General features: G+C 38.4%; 1 protein-coding gene across 1 annotated transcript in view; it reads right to left on the bottom strand.

Moving 5' to 3' along the window:
• LOC100985670 (multidrug resistance-associated protein 1-like) overlaps positions 1–10,537 on the bottom strand; it is a 92,821-nt gene extending 82,284 nt beyond the window's left edge. Inside the window, 3 exon segments of the mRNA XM_008972543.4 lie at positions 4,977–5,038; positions 10,471–10,488; positions 10,490–10,537. Coding sequence (XP_008970791.4) covers positions 4,977–5,038; positions 10,471–10,488; positions 10,490–10,537 — 128 coding nt within the window.
• Between the last annotated feature and the right edge of the window lie 5,717 nt (positions 10,538–16,254).

Raw genomic sequence — 16,254 nt, 5'->3', positions numbered from 1 at the left:
CATGATAGTGAGCGAGTTTTTACAAGATCTGATGGTCTTATGAGGGGCTTTTCTCTCTTTGTTTGACACTTCTTCCTGCTGCCAGGTGGAGAAGGACGTGTTTGCTTCTTCTGCCATGATTGTAAGTTTCCTGAGACCTCCCCAGCCCTGTGGAACTGTCAGCCAATTAAACCTCTTTCCCTTATAAATTACCCAGTCTCGGATATTTCTTCGTAGCAGCATGAGAACTGACTAATACAATTTCCACTCTTAAATTTTATTATCTTAGAGAGAATTTTGACTATATTTAGAATTATTAAATGTGCATAAATATCTCAACCAACTCATGTGAACAGAATAGAAAAACAGTGGCATTCTGTTAGGAAGATGAGCTGAAATATAACTTTTATAGATGAGTAATATTTGAATACTTAGAAAGTACAAATATATAGTAGCATTATCAATTTTATTGCTATAAATAACCTTTTAAAACATTTCTGAAGGGAGGCCAAGGCGGGTGGATCACGAGGTCAGGAGATCCAGACCATCCTGGCTAACATGGTGAAACCCTGTCTCTACTAAAAATACAAAAAAAAAATTAGCCGGGTGTAGTGGCGGGCGCCTGTAGTCCCAGCTACTCGGGAGGCCGAGGCAGGAGAATGGCGTGAACCTGGAAGGCGGAGCTTGCAGTGAGCCGAGATCGCACCACTGCACTCCAGCCTGGGCGATTGAGCAAGACTCCATCTCAAAACAAAAACAAAACAAAACAAAAAACCATTTCTGGAAAGAGGAAATGTTATGGGAAAAGGAAAGAAATCAATCTGGCCAAAAATTATAGGTTGGGAGAAAGTTGTTTAATGTACAAATTTTTTTAGTATGTGGGAAAAAGGACATATTGAATAGTGTATCTGGTTAAAATAATGACACGATTGTGACCTATGAAAACTCTTACTAGATTTTTCCATGTATATCTCTGGCCATGATTATTATACACTGGTGACAGATTATATTTGCTAATAAAGGCTTGGTAATTATTTGATCATCAGAATGATCTAGATAGCTATTGTCTTAGGAATTAAGGCTGATAAGTATATAATTTTTTAATTATTGTGTCATCTGAGCACATTTTAATTGAGTTATTCATACAATTATTGATGCTTGAATTTGTTCTAGGAAATAATTTGACACTATTCTGTAACTCCAAAAATAGATCGGAGAATACAATTATTCTTTGTCTTCAAAGGGACGTTCTCTTAAACAATAGTTAGGTTTCAAATACAATTGTTTAGTCACCACATAAGAAATCAGATTAGATCCATGCCAATGACAGTTCTGGATAACAACATCCTATGAAAATATTTTGTATCTAATTATGAGATATTCAAATTAAACAGAAAATAAATGTGATATTCACAGAGCTTGATGGTTTGTTTGATTGACTTAAGATATGGATTTCAAAATACTAGGTTGTCATATTTGAAGATTTGCTATGTCTTATCTTGCTTATTAAATTTAATTTCAGCGTCTTTAGGAATGCTAAAATAATGTTTGCAATATTTAATACATATGCATATAGTTTTTATAGTTTGATAATCAAACTTTAAAACTACATTTATTTAAAATTAATTTTATTTGCATTACTTAAATTCTGTGATACCTATGGATTTAAAATGAGATTAGAATTTTTTATTTTTGATTTTTATTTGTTTATTTTTTTTTAGATGGAGTCTCGCTCTGTCGCCCTGGCTGGAGTGCAGTGGCGCGATCTCGGCTCACTGCCAGCTCCGCCTCCCGGCTTCACGCCATTCTCCTGCCTCAGCCTCCCAAGTAGCTGGGACTACAGGCGCCCGCCGCCACACCCGGCTCATTTTTAATATATTTTTTTGGGGAGACGGGGTTTCACTGTGTTAGCCAGGATGGTCTCCATCTCCTGACCTCACGATGCGCCCGCCTAGGCCTCCCAAAGTGCTGGGATTACAGGTGTGCGCCACCGCGCCCGCCCGAGACTGGAATTTTCTAAAGCTGGGGTAGGTGTCACTCTTCCTCTCAACTCCCCCATAAACAAAATTCAGGTTTGGAAAACATTTCTATACATATACAAATTTGAAGCATTAAAATCATTAACTGTAAATAGCTCACATTTACATTTCTAGCTATGCTTTCTCTTTTCTAGTGTGCTGCTTAATGTTACATAGTTTTGCCATCCTCTTTAAGAGATTCTTAGATTTGTGTAACTTGGAAATTTTATCACAATTTAACCCCTTCTGCCCAAGTATTTGCTCACAAGTATATACATTTTCTACTTCAATTGCTTTGAAAAACTCCCCAGTGATCTTCATGTTGCCAAATTTAATGGAGAATATTTAGTTATTATTTTAATTCACCCCTTTGCAGTATTTGGCCCTATTGACCACTTTATTTTTCTCCTTTCTTGACAGTTTCTCTTTTCTTACCTGTCACTCATACTATTTCATCAGATACTTCTCTTATAATATACTCGGAACACCTTTACTTAGCTTTTTTTGTAGACTCTTCTTTCTCTTGCCATTTAAATACTGAGGATTACCAATGTTCCATTTGTTCAGCCTATTCAATGGGTTCTTCCTCTGGGCAATCTCATTCATACGCATGGTTTCAACTACTGTCCTCTAGTCAGTGACTCCCAAATCCATATCTATAGTCAAAGGTTTATTCTAAGCCTGGAAGTCACATATCCAAACTCCTGTACATGTGATGCTTCATAAGTGTGGGGAAAAGAAAGACAGATCAGATTGTTACTGTGTCTGTGTAGAAAGAAGTAGACATAGGAGACTCCATTTTGTTCTGTACTAAGAAAAATTCTTCTGCCTTGAGATGCTGTTAATCTGTAACCCTACCCCTAACCCTGTGCTCCCTGAAACATGTGCTGTGTCAACTCAGGGTTAAATGATTAAGGGTTGTGCAGGGTGTGCTTTGTTAAACAAATGCTTGAAGGCAGCATGCTCCTTAAGAGTCATCACCACTCCCTAACCTCAAGTACCCAGCGACACAAAATACTGCAGAAGGCCACAGAGACCTCTGCCTAGGAAAGCCAGGTATTGTCCAAGGTTTCTCCCCATGTGATAGTCTGAAATATGGCCTCGTGGGAAGGGAAAGACCTGACCGTCCCCCAGCCTGACACCAGTAAAGGGTCTGCGCTGAGGAGGATTAGTAAAAGAGGAAGGAACGCCTCTTTGCAGTTGAGATAAGAGGAAGCCTTCTGTCTCCTGCCCGTCCCGGGGCAATGGAATGTCTCGGTGTAAAGCCGATTGTATATTCCATCTACTGGGATAGGGGAAAACCGCCTTAGGGCTGGAGGTGGGACATGCTGGCAGCAATACTGCTCCTTAAGGCATTGAGATGTTTATGTATATGCATATCAAAAGCACAGCAGTTTTTTCTTTACCTTGTTTATGATGCAGAGACGTTTGTTCACGTGTTTACCTTCTGACCTTCTCTCCACTATTATCATATTATCCTGCCACGTCCCCCTCTCCGGAAAACGCCCGATAATGATCAATAAATACTAAGGGAACTCAGAGGCTGGTGCCGGCGTGGATCCTCCGTATGCTGAATTCCGGTCCCCTGGGCCCCTTTTTCTTTCTCTATACTTTGTCTCTGTGTCTCTTTCTTTTCCTAGTCTCTCGTTCCACCTAACGAGAAACATCCGCAGGTGTGGAGGGGCAACCCACCCCTTCAATAAGTATCTCAAAAATTAAAAATTTCTCAGTCTGAACCCACAGTTTTTCACCACATCTGAACTTCACAGCCAGTTCTTTCCCACCTTTTATTGTATGGTTTTCACATAGTATTTGCTCAATTTGGGATACCACGTTTCTCACTCCTACACATCTTTAAATGTTAAGTGAAAGCATTGGTATCTGAAATAGTCCCTAATTGTGCAAACTTGATTAGATGATATTACTGAAAATTTGTGTTTGTCAATTACGCTTATGTTGCCTTTTCCCTTTTTTTGTAATGGTGGTATACTTTTTAATCTTTTTAATTCTACTATGAATTCCTAGAAGACAGAAACTAACTCATTTATCTCTGCATTTTTAAAGACTATTTGAGTTTGGGGTATCTAGTACCTAATCATTTTTTAAAAGATTAATCCACTCTTGGGAACATATCTGTAGATAAAATTGAGCAGTTTTGTGTCTGTGAACTGCAGAGCAAGGGGCATAAAGCTAGAAACACAAATTTAACTTCATATTATTATGGAATTTCTGTTATGGGGGAAAAAGAAATACATTTCTAAAGAAAGCTTCTGAATTTATAAAATAAGAAAACATCAACTCTTCCCATTCAATACCATTTAATTTCTGTGTTAAAAATCAGAGTTCACAATGGTATCTCCTGAAGAAATTCTGAGCCCTCAACATATGTTATGGGTGAATTATTCTATGAGAAAAACCATAATATATGTCTTATAAAATGCTTAGGGCTGTGTGTGTGTGTTTTTTAATAATAGCATATATTAGTATAAAAGAGAGCATTTCTAATAAAAAGTAGATTGACATAGCAAAAATAAAGCTTGAAACATGAACTCATCAGAAATTAGTTTAAAACACATACTTACTCCTACATGGGTATCAATGGACAGGTGCTTTCCTTTCCTGAGCCTAAATTTTTTTCATGCAAATGCCTTTCTCATAGCACTTGGAGGAGAATTAAATGAAATAATAAACACAAAGTGGATAGCATATACTTGATGCTAAAAAAGAAGTTCATTTTTCTGTTCTTCCCTAGTGGTAATGAGATGAAAACCCAATAAAGAGACAGACATATTGGAGGAATATTAGTACTGTTATCTGTGGAACTATTTAGTATATTTTTACCTGTGATTTCTGTGTAATAAGTAATATGAGACAACTTTGTACAACTATTCACTTTGAGATTAAAGGAAATTCAGGTGTCATTTCCCTTGGGATCTTTTTCAGTGTGGTACACTACAAATATATTAGTAAAATTCCTACCTGCTAAACCAGGAATATGTCACTTTACTGAAAAATGAGGCACTTTTCTCTGGACTGCATTTCTGAAAAGAAAAAATATAGAGTAGTGTATAAAGTAAATGTTTTAAATTTACAATTGAAATATTTTTTGTCGGGGGTAAATCTGAAATGATTTATTCTACTAAGAGTTACGGATATGTTGGTATCATAATTCTTAAGAAATATAGTTAAGTGAAGATATTCTTGTATGGTGGTTGGACTAGAGGAATTTCAAGATTTCTCTCAACATTACGATGGTGCATGTAGCAGTAAATCATGTTGGGAAGGAAAATTGTATGTATATGTACATATACATAGATTTTAGAACTGTAAATTTACAATTATATGTATTTGTATACATATATACATATACAATATACATACATATACATATATATGTACACATACAGTGGGACAGTTCTTTGGACTTAGCCCATATTGTCTATTTACATTAACACAATTATATGACAGTATAAGTGAATAATGTATACACATAGGTATTATATATGTATATGTATATATAAGATAAATGTAAGTATTTAAATTGCTAAAGATAGTTTTCTTTTTCTGAAAAATAGAAAAGAGAATATCATAGTTATTTGGTGTACTTCTGTGTGTGTTTACATATTTTAAAAATTATATACACAATTACATATTTGTCACAATTACATGATATTTTGGGGTGGGTTATAACATTTCCATAAAGTTTTCCCATTTACTGTGTTGGTTTAATCAAGAGAAAAGAGGTTTAAAAATAGAGGACTCAAAAATAACCATTTTATGTTTTTATAGTCAGCATCAATCTCCTTGCATTTTAAAAAGTAAGACTGGTCACCAAGTTAATTTTGATTTTCAGAAACTGTCCAACATTTAAGAAATTTCCTAGTGATCTTCTCTAACTCAGTTCTGATTCCATAATCAGTGTTTACCAACTTAAAAAATTCTGAAGCTAGAAGGAATGACTAAATCCAAATTTCATCGTATACAACAAAATGCCCAAAGTAGAGATGAGAAAATGTATTTGACGCCAGATCTGTTCTCTGTGTTATAACAAATTATATAATATAAATCATTTAAGATATACACAATTTACCAAAATGGCATTTATCATTATAAGATTGTTGCAAGAACTAATATAATGATAAATATAAAATACTTATCATACCATTAGCCCAAAACAATGACTCAAATATATGAACAATAAAATTGTCATCACTGTTGTTACCAACATATTATTTGAAAACAAGTACATAAATTATTGGAAAAAATATTCTAAAAATTCTCTAATTAACCTGGAGGACATATTTTAGGTCATAAGTTCAAATTTCACAGGGAGTTGCTAATGTGATAATTTGCTACCAATGAAAGGATCGGATTGATAGCCGAAACACATATATTTCTGTGGAAAACTGTAAATGGCTACCAATTCTTTGCAGCTTTTCCCATCAAGAGGTGGAATCTATTTCCCATCCCTTGTATCTGGGCTGACATTGTGTCTTGTTTTGGTCATAGACATACAACAGGAGTGACATTGAAATTCTAAGCCTCAAGAAGCCTTAATGCTTTGGCTCCTGCTGCGCTTAGGACACTGAGTGCACCATGTGACTGAGCTGGAGCTAGGCTGCTGAAGGATGACAGATCACGTGGAGGAGAACTAAGGCACTCATCTGATGGTCTATTACCAGGCCAATAGCTTGAAAACTGCCAGATATGGGAATAACGTGGTTCTAGATTATCTGCCTACCAGCCCATCTGCCAGCTGATTCTACAATCATTGTAGAATTACTGTCATTGTATTTAGTTCTCACAACAATCCTATGCATAAAAGAGCGCAGGAGTTATCCGTCAAACTGACCCAAACCAGGACACAATCCAACTGACCCAAAGAATAATTAACTAAATAGCATGGTTGTTGTCTGAGGCACCTAAGCCTTGCAAAGCTACTGCAGGTGGCTACTTTAGCAGACTAAGAACTCAGTACTTGGTTTAACATTCCCTCTAGGACCGTTTTTTCATGTGAAAGCATCTTATGTGACGCCCTTTATATTTTCTGGTGCATAGCCTCCTTAGATGTGAACCAGGTATCTTATGCTGAAGCACAGTAAAGTCCAACTATACTTTCCTTCCCAGAAGGAATAGCAGCCAGGTTTAAAAAAAAAAAAAAAAAAAGTCTGATGAAGGGAGTTAATCCTTACCAAGCACCAAGAATGTGCAAATGACTTTTCAATACATTCATAATTATTGAATTCATATCATGGATCTCATTGAGTTGATTATATACTGCACATAGTAATTTCTATGTAGAAAAATAGAACATGACAATTCTGAGTATCTTTGAATGTTCTAATTTACTCCCGTCTTCTCCATTAAATATTTATCATCTTTCTAACTCATTTGTTCTCAATCTGACAGCAATTCTGGTCTGCAGACCTAATTGACCCCAAGTGAGTTTCTCATTTCTTGTGTCCCCATGTCCACTACAGACCTTGTTTAAGCTGTTTTATTATCTATTGTATTTATTTACTATTGAGCTTATAGTAGGCATTCCACAAACATACCTTGACATTGCTGACTTAAGAGCAATTTTCACTAGAATGGAGGTCCTGTTACTTCTGGTTTATGGCAGAAAAACAAGAAGTATTTAGACCACTGGATCATAGCACAGCTGGGGTTCTGAAGTGTGCTGTTTTCAAACTTCCTTGGGTTTAATGTTGAGATGTGGCCTCATGGCAATACGGTTTGTGTGACAGATTGCTGTGTTTACTTATATCCCATAATGCCTAATTTCAGAAGCTTCCTATGTGGATTTTATAGGGGGATTTTGGGAATAGTGGAGGAAATTACTGGAAAATGAAAGTAGATGCTCATGGAGAAGGGAAAACTTCTAGAAAAAAAAAACAAAAAAACTTACTTTTTTTTTTTTTTTTTTGACATGGAGTCTTGCTCTGTCATCCAGGCTGGAGTGCAGTGGTGCAATCTTGGCTTACCGCATCCTCTGCCTCCCAGGTTCATGCGACTCTCCTGCCTCAGCCTCCCAAGTAGCTGGAATTACAGGCGTCTGCCACCAGGCTCTGCTAATTTTTGTATTTTTAGTAGAGATGGGGTTTCACCATGTTGGTCAAGCTGGTCTCGTACTCCTGACCTCAGGTGATCCACCCCTCTTGGACTCTCAAACTGCTAGGATTACTGGTGTGAGCCATGGCGCCCAGACAGATAAAACTTACATTTTTTTAATCACTTAAAAGATGCTAAATTCTGTACTAAGTATATTATTTCACTAAATGTAAAATACCTTTATGGTGGAATAATTTCTGTCACCCCTATTTTATAGAAAGGGAAACTAACACCCAGAGTTTTAAGAAACTCACCTAAGATCTTGCAACCAAGTATTGGAAACAAGATCTAAACCACTTAGTTTATTCTATACTCCAGTTCTAAATCCACAATCTCAACTCTGTACCCATGCAACACTGTTTTTCACTACTTAGACCTTTCCTACTGCCCACATCCTTCTGCCTCCCTTCTCCTGGCTTTTGTGCTTCCATCCTATTCAGGTTTCAGTGCCTTTTGTAATTTCTGTCCTCTCACTCCAGTCCAAGGCTCTGAAACAGGTTCTGTATTACCCGAGCAACCTTAACATACTCCTCAGGGAGGACTTAAGGACTCCTTCAGGTTGGCGCTCACAGAATTTACCCTCATATTACCCAACTCTCTCATTATTTCCTGGAAGGTGCTTCTCTCTTACTAGATTTAGTGTTGCTGGAAGACAGAAACTATAGTTGGTTTATCTCTGTATCGCTAGCTTCTGGAGAAATCTCCAGTTTCTCAAGGCCCAGGGCCAGCTCATAATAAACATGTTTTGGATGACTGACTGAATGAATGGATGGATGCTAATCACTATCAACAAAAAATATTTAGAAGCATCTATTCACAGGTCACCATGTTAGCCATAAAAATTCAATTAAAAAGGTATGTTCTTAGCTTATAGTTACATAGGGATTTTTACCTGAGATCTGTTGTATTAAAAATATGAAGTCAATATGTAAGTAAGCAGAGGTTTTTTATACATTTTGAAGCCATCAATTTTTTTTTGAGATAGTGTCTCACTGTGTTGCCCAGGCTTCAGTGAAGTGGAGCGAACATGGCTCACTGCAGCCTCAATTTCCCAAGCTCAAGTAATCCTTCCACCTCAGCCCCCGCAAGTAGCTGGGACTGCATGAGCATGCCTCCATGCCTGGCCTCCCAGAGTGCTGGGATTACAGGCGTGAGCCACTGTGCCTGGCTACCATCAACTTTTTAAAAAAATTGGCATCATAGAAATAACAAATAAAGAATGAAATTAAAATGAAGATTTTCAACCTTGTTTAAGTGGATTCCTGATCTATGAAGGCTATCAAAGTTGAATAATAATCAAGGAAACAAACGGTGTTTGAATACTAAAGGAAGAGTCGACTAGAATTTGGGGTGACAAAATTGAGTTTTATAATTTTTCAACTACAAGTTTATAATTTACTGCCTTTGATCACCTTGGCTGTTACACTAATGATATTAAACCAGTTTGCTCAATTGAGCCTGCCATCTCTAGGGTACAGTAAAAAAAGGCATGCTATAGTGATGGAGCTTTTTCACATTTTCAAGGAACTTATTCAGCCCTTCTATCTTATAGATTTTTATAAAAGTACTTTACATATAACTTAATTTTAAATAAATTTATAGTTTGATTTTGTATGTGATCAGAATAGATGTCACATATATTTGACACTCACTCAGAGTTACTAAAAAAGCCAGGATTAGAACAAGTCCCCTAAATCGGAATTATATATTTTTTATTTGTTAGGACAACAGGGCTGTTTCTAAGCCCATGTCTTGTATAGTGATAATAAGCGAAACAAATGGAACTTTTGTTAGGGGAATTGTTGCTAATACTCAAATGTAGGGCTCATTTCTCTGACTACCGCGTTAGCACGTGACTCCCATTGTAGAAGCATGAGTTATAGTGCGCCAGAGGAGAGCACAATTAAGTGTCTGAAGTTTCTGGATTTGCCCCAGACCTGGGTCCCAAAATTCACACTGAGTGTTATGAATCCCCAGTGCTCTGCGGTTTTAATGGGATCATTCACTGGTTGTAGAATTCCGCTCCAACCTGTGTTCCTTCAGCGATGACAGGCCCATCCACGCTTTCTGCTTGTGGGGGAGTTACTTATCTCTTCAAACAAAGATGCCTCTTCCTCTCCTCCAGCCCTACCAAGACTGAGCTCCTCTGGTTCAAGTTGCACCCACCCCGATCTCTCATCTCTGCTCTCAGGATTGAGTGTGTACGCCGGTCTGTCTGTCCCGTGTGTGTTGGCTACTGAAACAAGGGCTCGTCAGTCCACGTTCAGGGTTCGAGGACTCACCTCTCCCCACTTCCACTCGTGCACCCACAGTGGTCCCCACGACCCGCCTCTCCTCTCCCCTAAGGACCAGAGAACTTTACCTGTGCATCAAGCCCCCCCGCGGACCCGCTGATAGGAGCCGCCCGAGTTCTGCGTACTGGAGAGCATGGTCCGCGGGGCGCCCGGCCGCTGGCTGAGAGCCTGGCTGCGGCTGTCACTTCCCTTGGCAGCGGACAGTCAGTTCAGCGCCAGCACGGTGGGAGGACACGCACTCCGCCCCGGCAGAGTCAGCTGTCACCTTAGTCCCTGCCTTTCAGTCCTAGCCTGTGCGCCTGGGGCGGGGTGCTGGTGGAATGGGGTTGGGCCTGGAGGAGGCAAGGTGTGGAGGGAGACGGGAAGGGACGGTTCTACAGAGTCAGCTGCTCTCTGCCTGGCGGGGAGTTTGCACTTGACTCAGTAGTTCTCCCTTTTCCATTTCCTGTTAGAAACCTGTGTCTCTTTTATGACAGAAGCACAAAGCTAGTTTCTCGCTGGGATGGTATTTATACGTTTGTAAACAATGTTACAGCTGTCTCTTAAAAAAATTAAGAATAAGTGTCAGTAGAATTTTAAGGAGCAAATTTCTTGCAATGGCCTAAACTTTAAAAACAAATGAAACGCTCCCCGTGGTATTAGAAAACCTTAACAGTATACTGCATCTCATCTACGTTTTACTCTTCAAAGTAACTACGAAGCAAGTAAATAAATGAAAAACTTCATGGTAACTAAGATGAACAAAGAATTAAAGGTGACACATGATGTACAAAGGGGAACATAAAAATTAAAGAATTGCATTCTGATTTCTAGTAAATATTAAGAAACTATGAGCGTGTATATAGAAGTAAAGAGTATGCAACAAGTTGCTTTGAGGCAGATACTTGACACATGATGTATGTCATTGGTTTGATGAAGCATTTTGTTTTATTTGGCACCTGAAGCAACAAAAGAGGGAGAAATATTAGAAATTCCTAAATGTAAGGATAAAGATAAGGCCATGTAGTATATTACAAGGATGGGTATTATACTTCAGGACAAGGAACACTCCGTGTATTTCCTGGGATTTATTTGACTGCTAGATGGAGAGAATGAAGGATTTAGGACAGGAGAAGTCCTGCTTTCTGGAAGAAGGGGCATAAATCCTACCTGGGGAAGTCTGGGCTGGCCATAGAATGGGTGAAACTGAGGAACCAGACAACTTCCACATAAGAATTCGACCAGATGATACCTTATGGAACTAAAGTCCTGGGAAATGTTTAGAACATTATTCATTTGTCTTCCTCTCTTAATACCATGCTTGTTTGGCCCTATGCAAGGAGGAAGTTGTAGGTTTAACTTTAAAAATCAACATGTGTGTGAAGAATTAAGGGGGCAGCTCAGGACTTAGAAACTTTGTCTCATTTCCACAAATGTGTGCACCAATTTGGGAACACCTCGCTCTCACTCAGCAGCCACAGCCTGAAGAGCCCTCCTCCTATCCGCACTTTCAAACTACTCACTCTGTGGATTCTCCACGGAAAATACAAGGTCTTCTAGTAGAATGGGCCTTGCTTTTTCAGATATAGTTATGAGGAAAGAAATAACTTTGAACCTGTGCAGGGAGGAGGGAGCCAGGAAGAAAAAGAAGCCTAAAAACAACGCAGGCACCAAACCCAGCATTTGTCTTTGACCTCTAGGAATCAGTCCCCTCAGGTAATGCTGGTGCTAGAAACTGGAAGCAGAAAGATTTCTACAGTTACTCAGCTCGGTAGAGATACCTGGCTCCTTGATTGGTGGGAGAAGGGAGGAATGCCCCCCAAAATTGTCTAGAAGTAGGGGAGGGTGATAGATGTGTGTGGGAACTATAGTAAAGAAGTCCCTACCTAAGGAGATTGGGGAAAAATTCTCTGGGAATCCCTCAAAATGTAATAAAAATTACGTTTTAATGTCAAGTTTCTCCATTTTATAGGAGGTGCAAGATAAGACTGTGCAAATGAGCAGGAAGACATGAAGGTTTGTAAGAAAAAAACTGAGTTTTCAATGCCTAGTTAAGGAAAACTGGGTGAAATACTCAGATTTGCCTAGGAAATAGAAAAGTACAAAATAAGAGGATCAGATATTCGCAAAACCTTACAACAAAGCTAGAATTCTGACTCGCTGATTTATCGTGCTAGCTGGGCTATGAAAGAAATACTTTTGTTTTCCAGGAAAAAGAAAATCATGAGACAGTGGAATAAAAGGATATCTAGATTGAGTAATGGGTAGGGCATATTCTGTGCCACAATACTCAATGTTTCGGCTTGTTGGGAAGATTCATTCTGTTGATGCTGTATAAGTTTTGCAGGTATGGCACGTCATCCTTTCTGGCTGGCGGAGGAGAGCCTCATAAACAGACCGTGAGGGTGATGAGTAAGGTTGAAAGAAAGAACTGTTTTCCACAGTTAGTTGGGCATATACCTGTCACTATGGCAGAGAGAGGAGAATCTCTTTCTTCAAGACAACTGTAGGTTATGTTTTTATGAGGGGTGGGAGATTGGGTAGATGTGATTTTCATTGTTCTTGCTAACTTTGGTATAAAAATTAAATTAACAATATTCAGTTCACTGCATATTATCAGTATCATTTCGTGAAGGGCCTTTCTATTTTGTTTATATTTTTCATCTGCTTATTTTCTAGTCCATTTATTTTCCCCAACAGAAGTCGTCTGGAGCAACTAGTAAGTATCTTTCCAATTCACCTTCTACAAATTTATTGAGATACTTGTTTATCCTTGAAAATATATGGTGCTGCTTTATGTGCCTTCAACATAGGCACAAGTGGTATTTTGCTATAAAGTCATAGCGATACAATTCTCTCCTGTCATGTAGCTTTGAAATGATTCCAAACATGTACTCTGCTATGTGAGTGATATATGTTTTGCTGTGATAAGAACTTGAAGTGTATTTCCTCAGCCTCTCAAAAATGTGACGTCTTATCCTACTCCATATGTGAGAACTTGGAGTGATCTTCCCCTGCCCTCAGGAATGTGACACCACGCCTTAGCCTTATCATACCCCATCTGTGAGTTACTGATTTCAACCACTGGACTTCTATATATATATTTGGCATTTGGACGATATTTATAACTCAGGGAACTAATATTTCGAACTACCAATACATGATATTGTATATTATATATATATACACACACACACATATATGTATATATATATATACACACACACACACACACACAATCTGAGAGCTTAGAACATGGTAGTCTACACTCTGTGAGCTACTTCCCTACATATGCTGACTCAGGGCTACACTGTCAGCTGCTTCTAGGAAGACTGAGCCCTCCGCCTTGACAGAGCCGCACCCTGTTAGCCTTTGAGCTAATCTCTGAAGCCCTGCCAACACCAGTCACCTTGCCTGTAATCTAAGGTCTCTGCTTTGTCACTCATGACAGTCTCACCTGAGAACCACTTATGTAAATATACACCTCAAATTTTAACTAGACTTTACTTTCTACAGAGGCCTGCTTCCATCCTAATTGACCCATTAGACTTCAGTAATTTTGGAATTCACTCACCGTGTAGTCAATGTACCTCATCTATCAAGCATATTCCCTGTGAGATTTGTTCTTCCTATTCCTCGTCTCTTTAAGTATTGTGAACCTAAGGAAAAAAAAATTTATTCTTATATGATGTCTTGGTCTATTTTTTGCTACTACAACAGAATACCACAAACTTGGTAATTTATAAACAGAGATTCTTTGGCTCACAGTTCTGGAGGCTGTGAAGGCCAACACGAAGGCACTATTGGTTTGGTGATTCTGATTTTAAGATGGTATCTTGAACACTGCATCCTCAGGAGGGGAGGAACACCACACCATGTTTTCACATGGTGGAAGGTAGGAGGAAAAAAGACAAAATGGGGTGTAACTTGTCCTTTTATAATGACATTAATTCCACCCAACCCTCACGGCCTAATCACTTTTAAAGATCTCATTTCTTGGCTGGGCGTAGTGGCTCATGCCTGTAATCCCAGCATTTTGGGAGGCCGAGGTGGGGGGATCACAAGGTCAGGAGTAAGAGAACAGCCTGGCCAATATGGTGAAACCCCGTTTCTACTAAAAATACAAAAATTAGCCGGGCATGGTGATGGGCTCTTGTAGTCCCAGCTACTCAGGAGGCTGAGGCAGGAGAATCGCTTGAACCCGGAAGGCGGAGGTTGCAGTGAGCTGAGATTGAGCCACTGCACTCCAGCCAGGATGATAGAGCAAGACTCTGTTTCAAAAAAAAAAATAAAAGATCCCACTTCTTAATACTGTTAAAGTGGCAATTAGATTTCAACATGAATTTTGGAGGCGACAGACATTCAAACCATGTTATATAGCAATAAACTGTGATTTGTGACATACTTTGATCATCTCTTTATTTCTACCATACAAACAACCCCCCTCTTCCCACATTTTAAAAAATGACATTATTTGTAAGGCACCTTACCCATGCGAGGCTATGCAGTCCTCACCTATGGTTTCTGACTACTGCATGCCGCTTTGTTCCATTCAAATACCACATTCTAGAAGAATTCCCATAGCAGAGTGATTAAGCACATAGACTTTAATGTAAGACTGTGGGCTTAAATTGTGGCCTCCACTGCTTACCAGCATGTCATGAACATCTCAGGGCTCACTTTCTCACCTATAAAATATAAGTAATAGTCATGCCTTCCTCATAAGTTTGTTGTAACAATTACATGACTTAATCATATAATAAGCAAAACGTTTAGAACAACAAGGGGACATGGTAAAGACTGCATAAAGTATTATGATTATTACTTATCTAGTCACATTGTGATCAATATGTAGGCTAACTCTGTGGTCAGTGCTGTGATAAACACCTCTCTCTGAGGACTGGTATGTGCATTTCTTTTTTTTCTTTTTCTGTTTTTCCTTTTTTTTTTTTTTTTTTTGAGATGGAGTCTCGCTCTGTCGCCAAGCTGGAGTGCAGTGGTGCAATCTCAGCTCACTTCAACCTCTGCCTCCTGGGTTCAAGCGATTCCCCTGACTCAGCCTCCCTAGTAGCTGGGACTATAGGAGTGCACCACCACAGCCGGCTAATTTTTTGTATTTTAGTAGAGACGGGGTTTCACCATGTTGGACAAGATTGTCTCAATCTCTTGACATCATGATCCAACCACCTTGGCCTACCAAAGTGCTGGGATTACAGGCGTGAGCCACTACGCCTGGCTGTGCATTTCTTTTAGATCATGGTTCTCAAAGGTTTTGAATGTAGGACCTTTTATATATTTCAAAATTGTTGAGGACCCAATTAACTTCAGTTTGTGTATACTCTATCTACCTATATTTATCAAATTAGAAATTAAAATTTAAATTAAAATATATTTATTTGTCAATTTATTTAAAGATAAACCTATTGCATGTAAATGATATATTACTTATTTGTAAAAATCCATATATTTTCAAAACTTTGAGAAGGTTGCCATTGGTTTGATATCATTTTAACATTTATGTTTTAATATAATTTAACATTTTAATGTCTGGTTTAGTAGAAGATAGTTGGACTCCCATACCTGCTTCTTTATTCAATCTGTTGAGATATTTTGTTTTGATTGAAGTAGATGAAGAAAGCCTGGATGTATACACATATGTAGTTGGAAGAGGCAGACAACTTCAATTAGCTTTCAGGAAATTCTGTATATTTTTCTTTGAGATAATACCAACATTTTGGTAGCACCTTCAAAGTTATTTACAATGTGGAATCTGAAACCATATTGGTAAATCTTTTGTGCTTTATTATATGAAAACTGTTGGTCTATCTTGCATTTTGAGTGGATATTTTATTCTTTCATAATTTTGTAACATC

The sequence above is a fragment of the Pan paniscus genome, chromosome 22 (genome assembly GCF_029289425.2).
Source record: "Pan paniscus chromosome 22, NHGRI_mPanPan1-v2.0_pri, whole genome shotgun sequence".
NCBI classification, from domain to species: domain Eukaryota; kingdom Metazoa; phylum Chordata; class Mammalia; order Primates; family Hominidae; genus Pan; species Pan paniscus.
The sequence above is the reverse complement of the archived record's forward strand: the minus strand, read 5'-3'. Positions and strand labels throughout refer to the sequence as shown.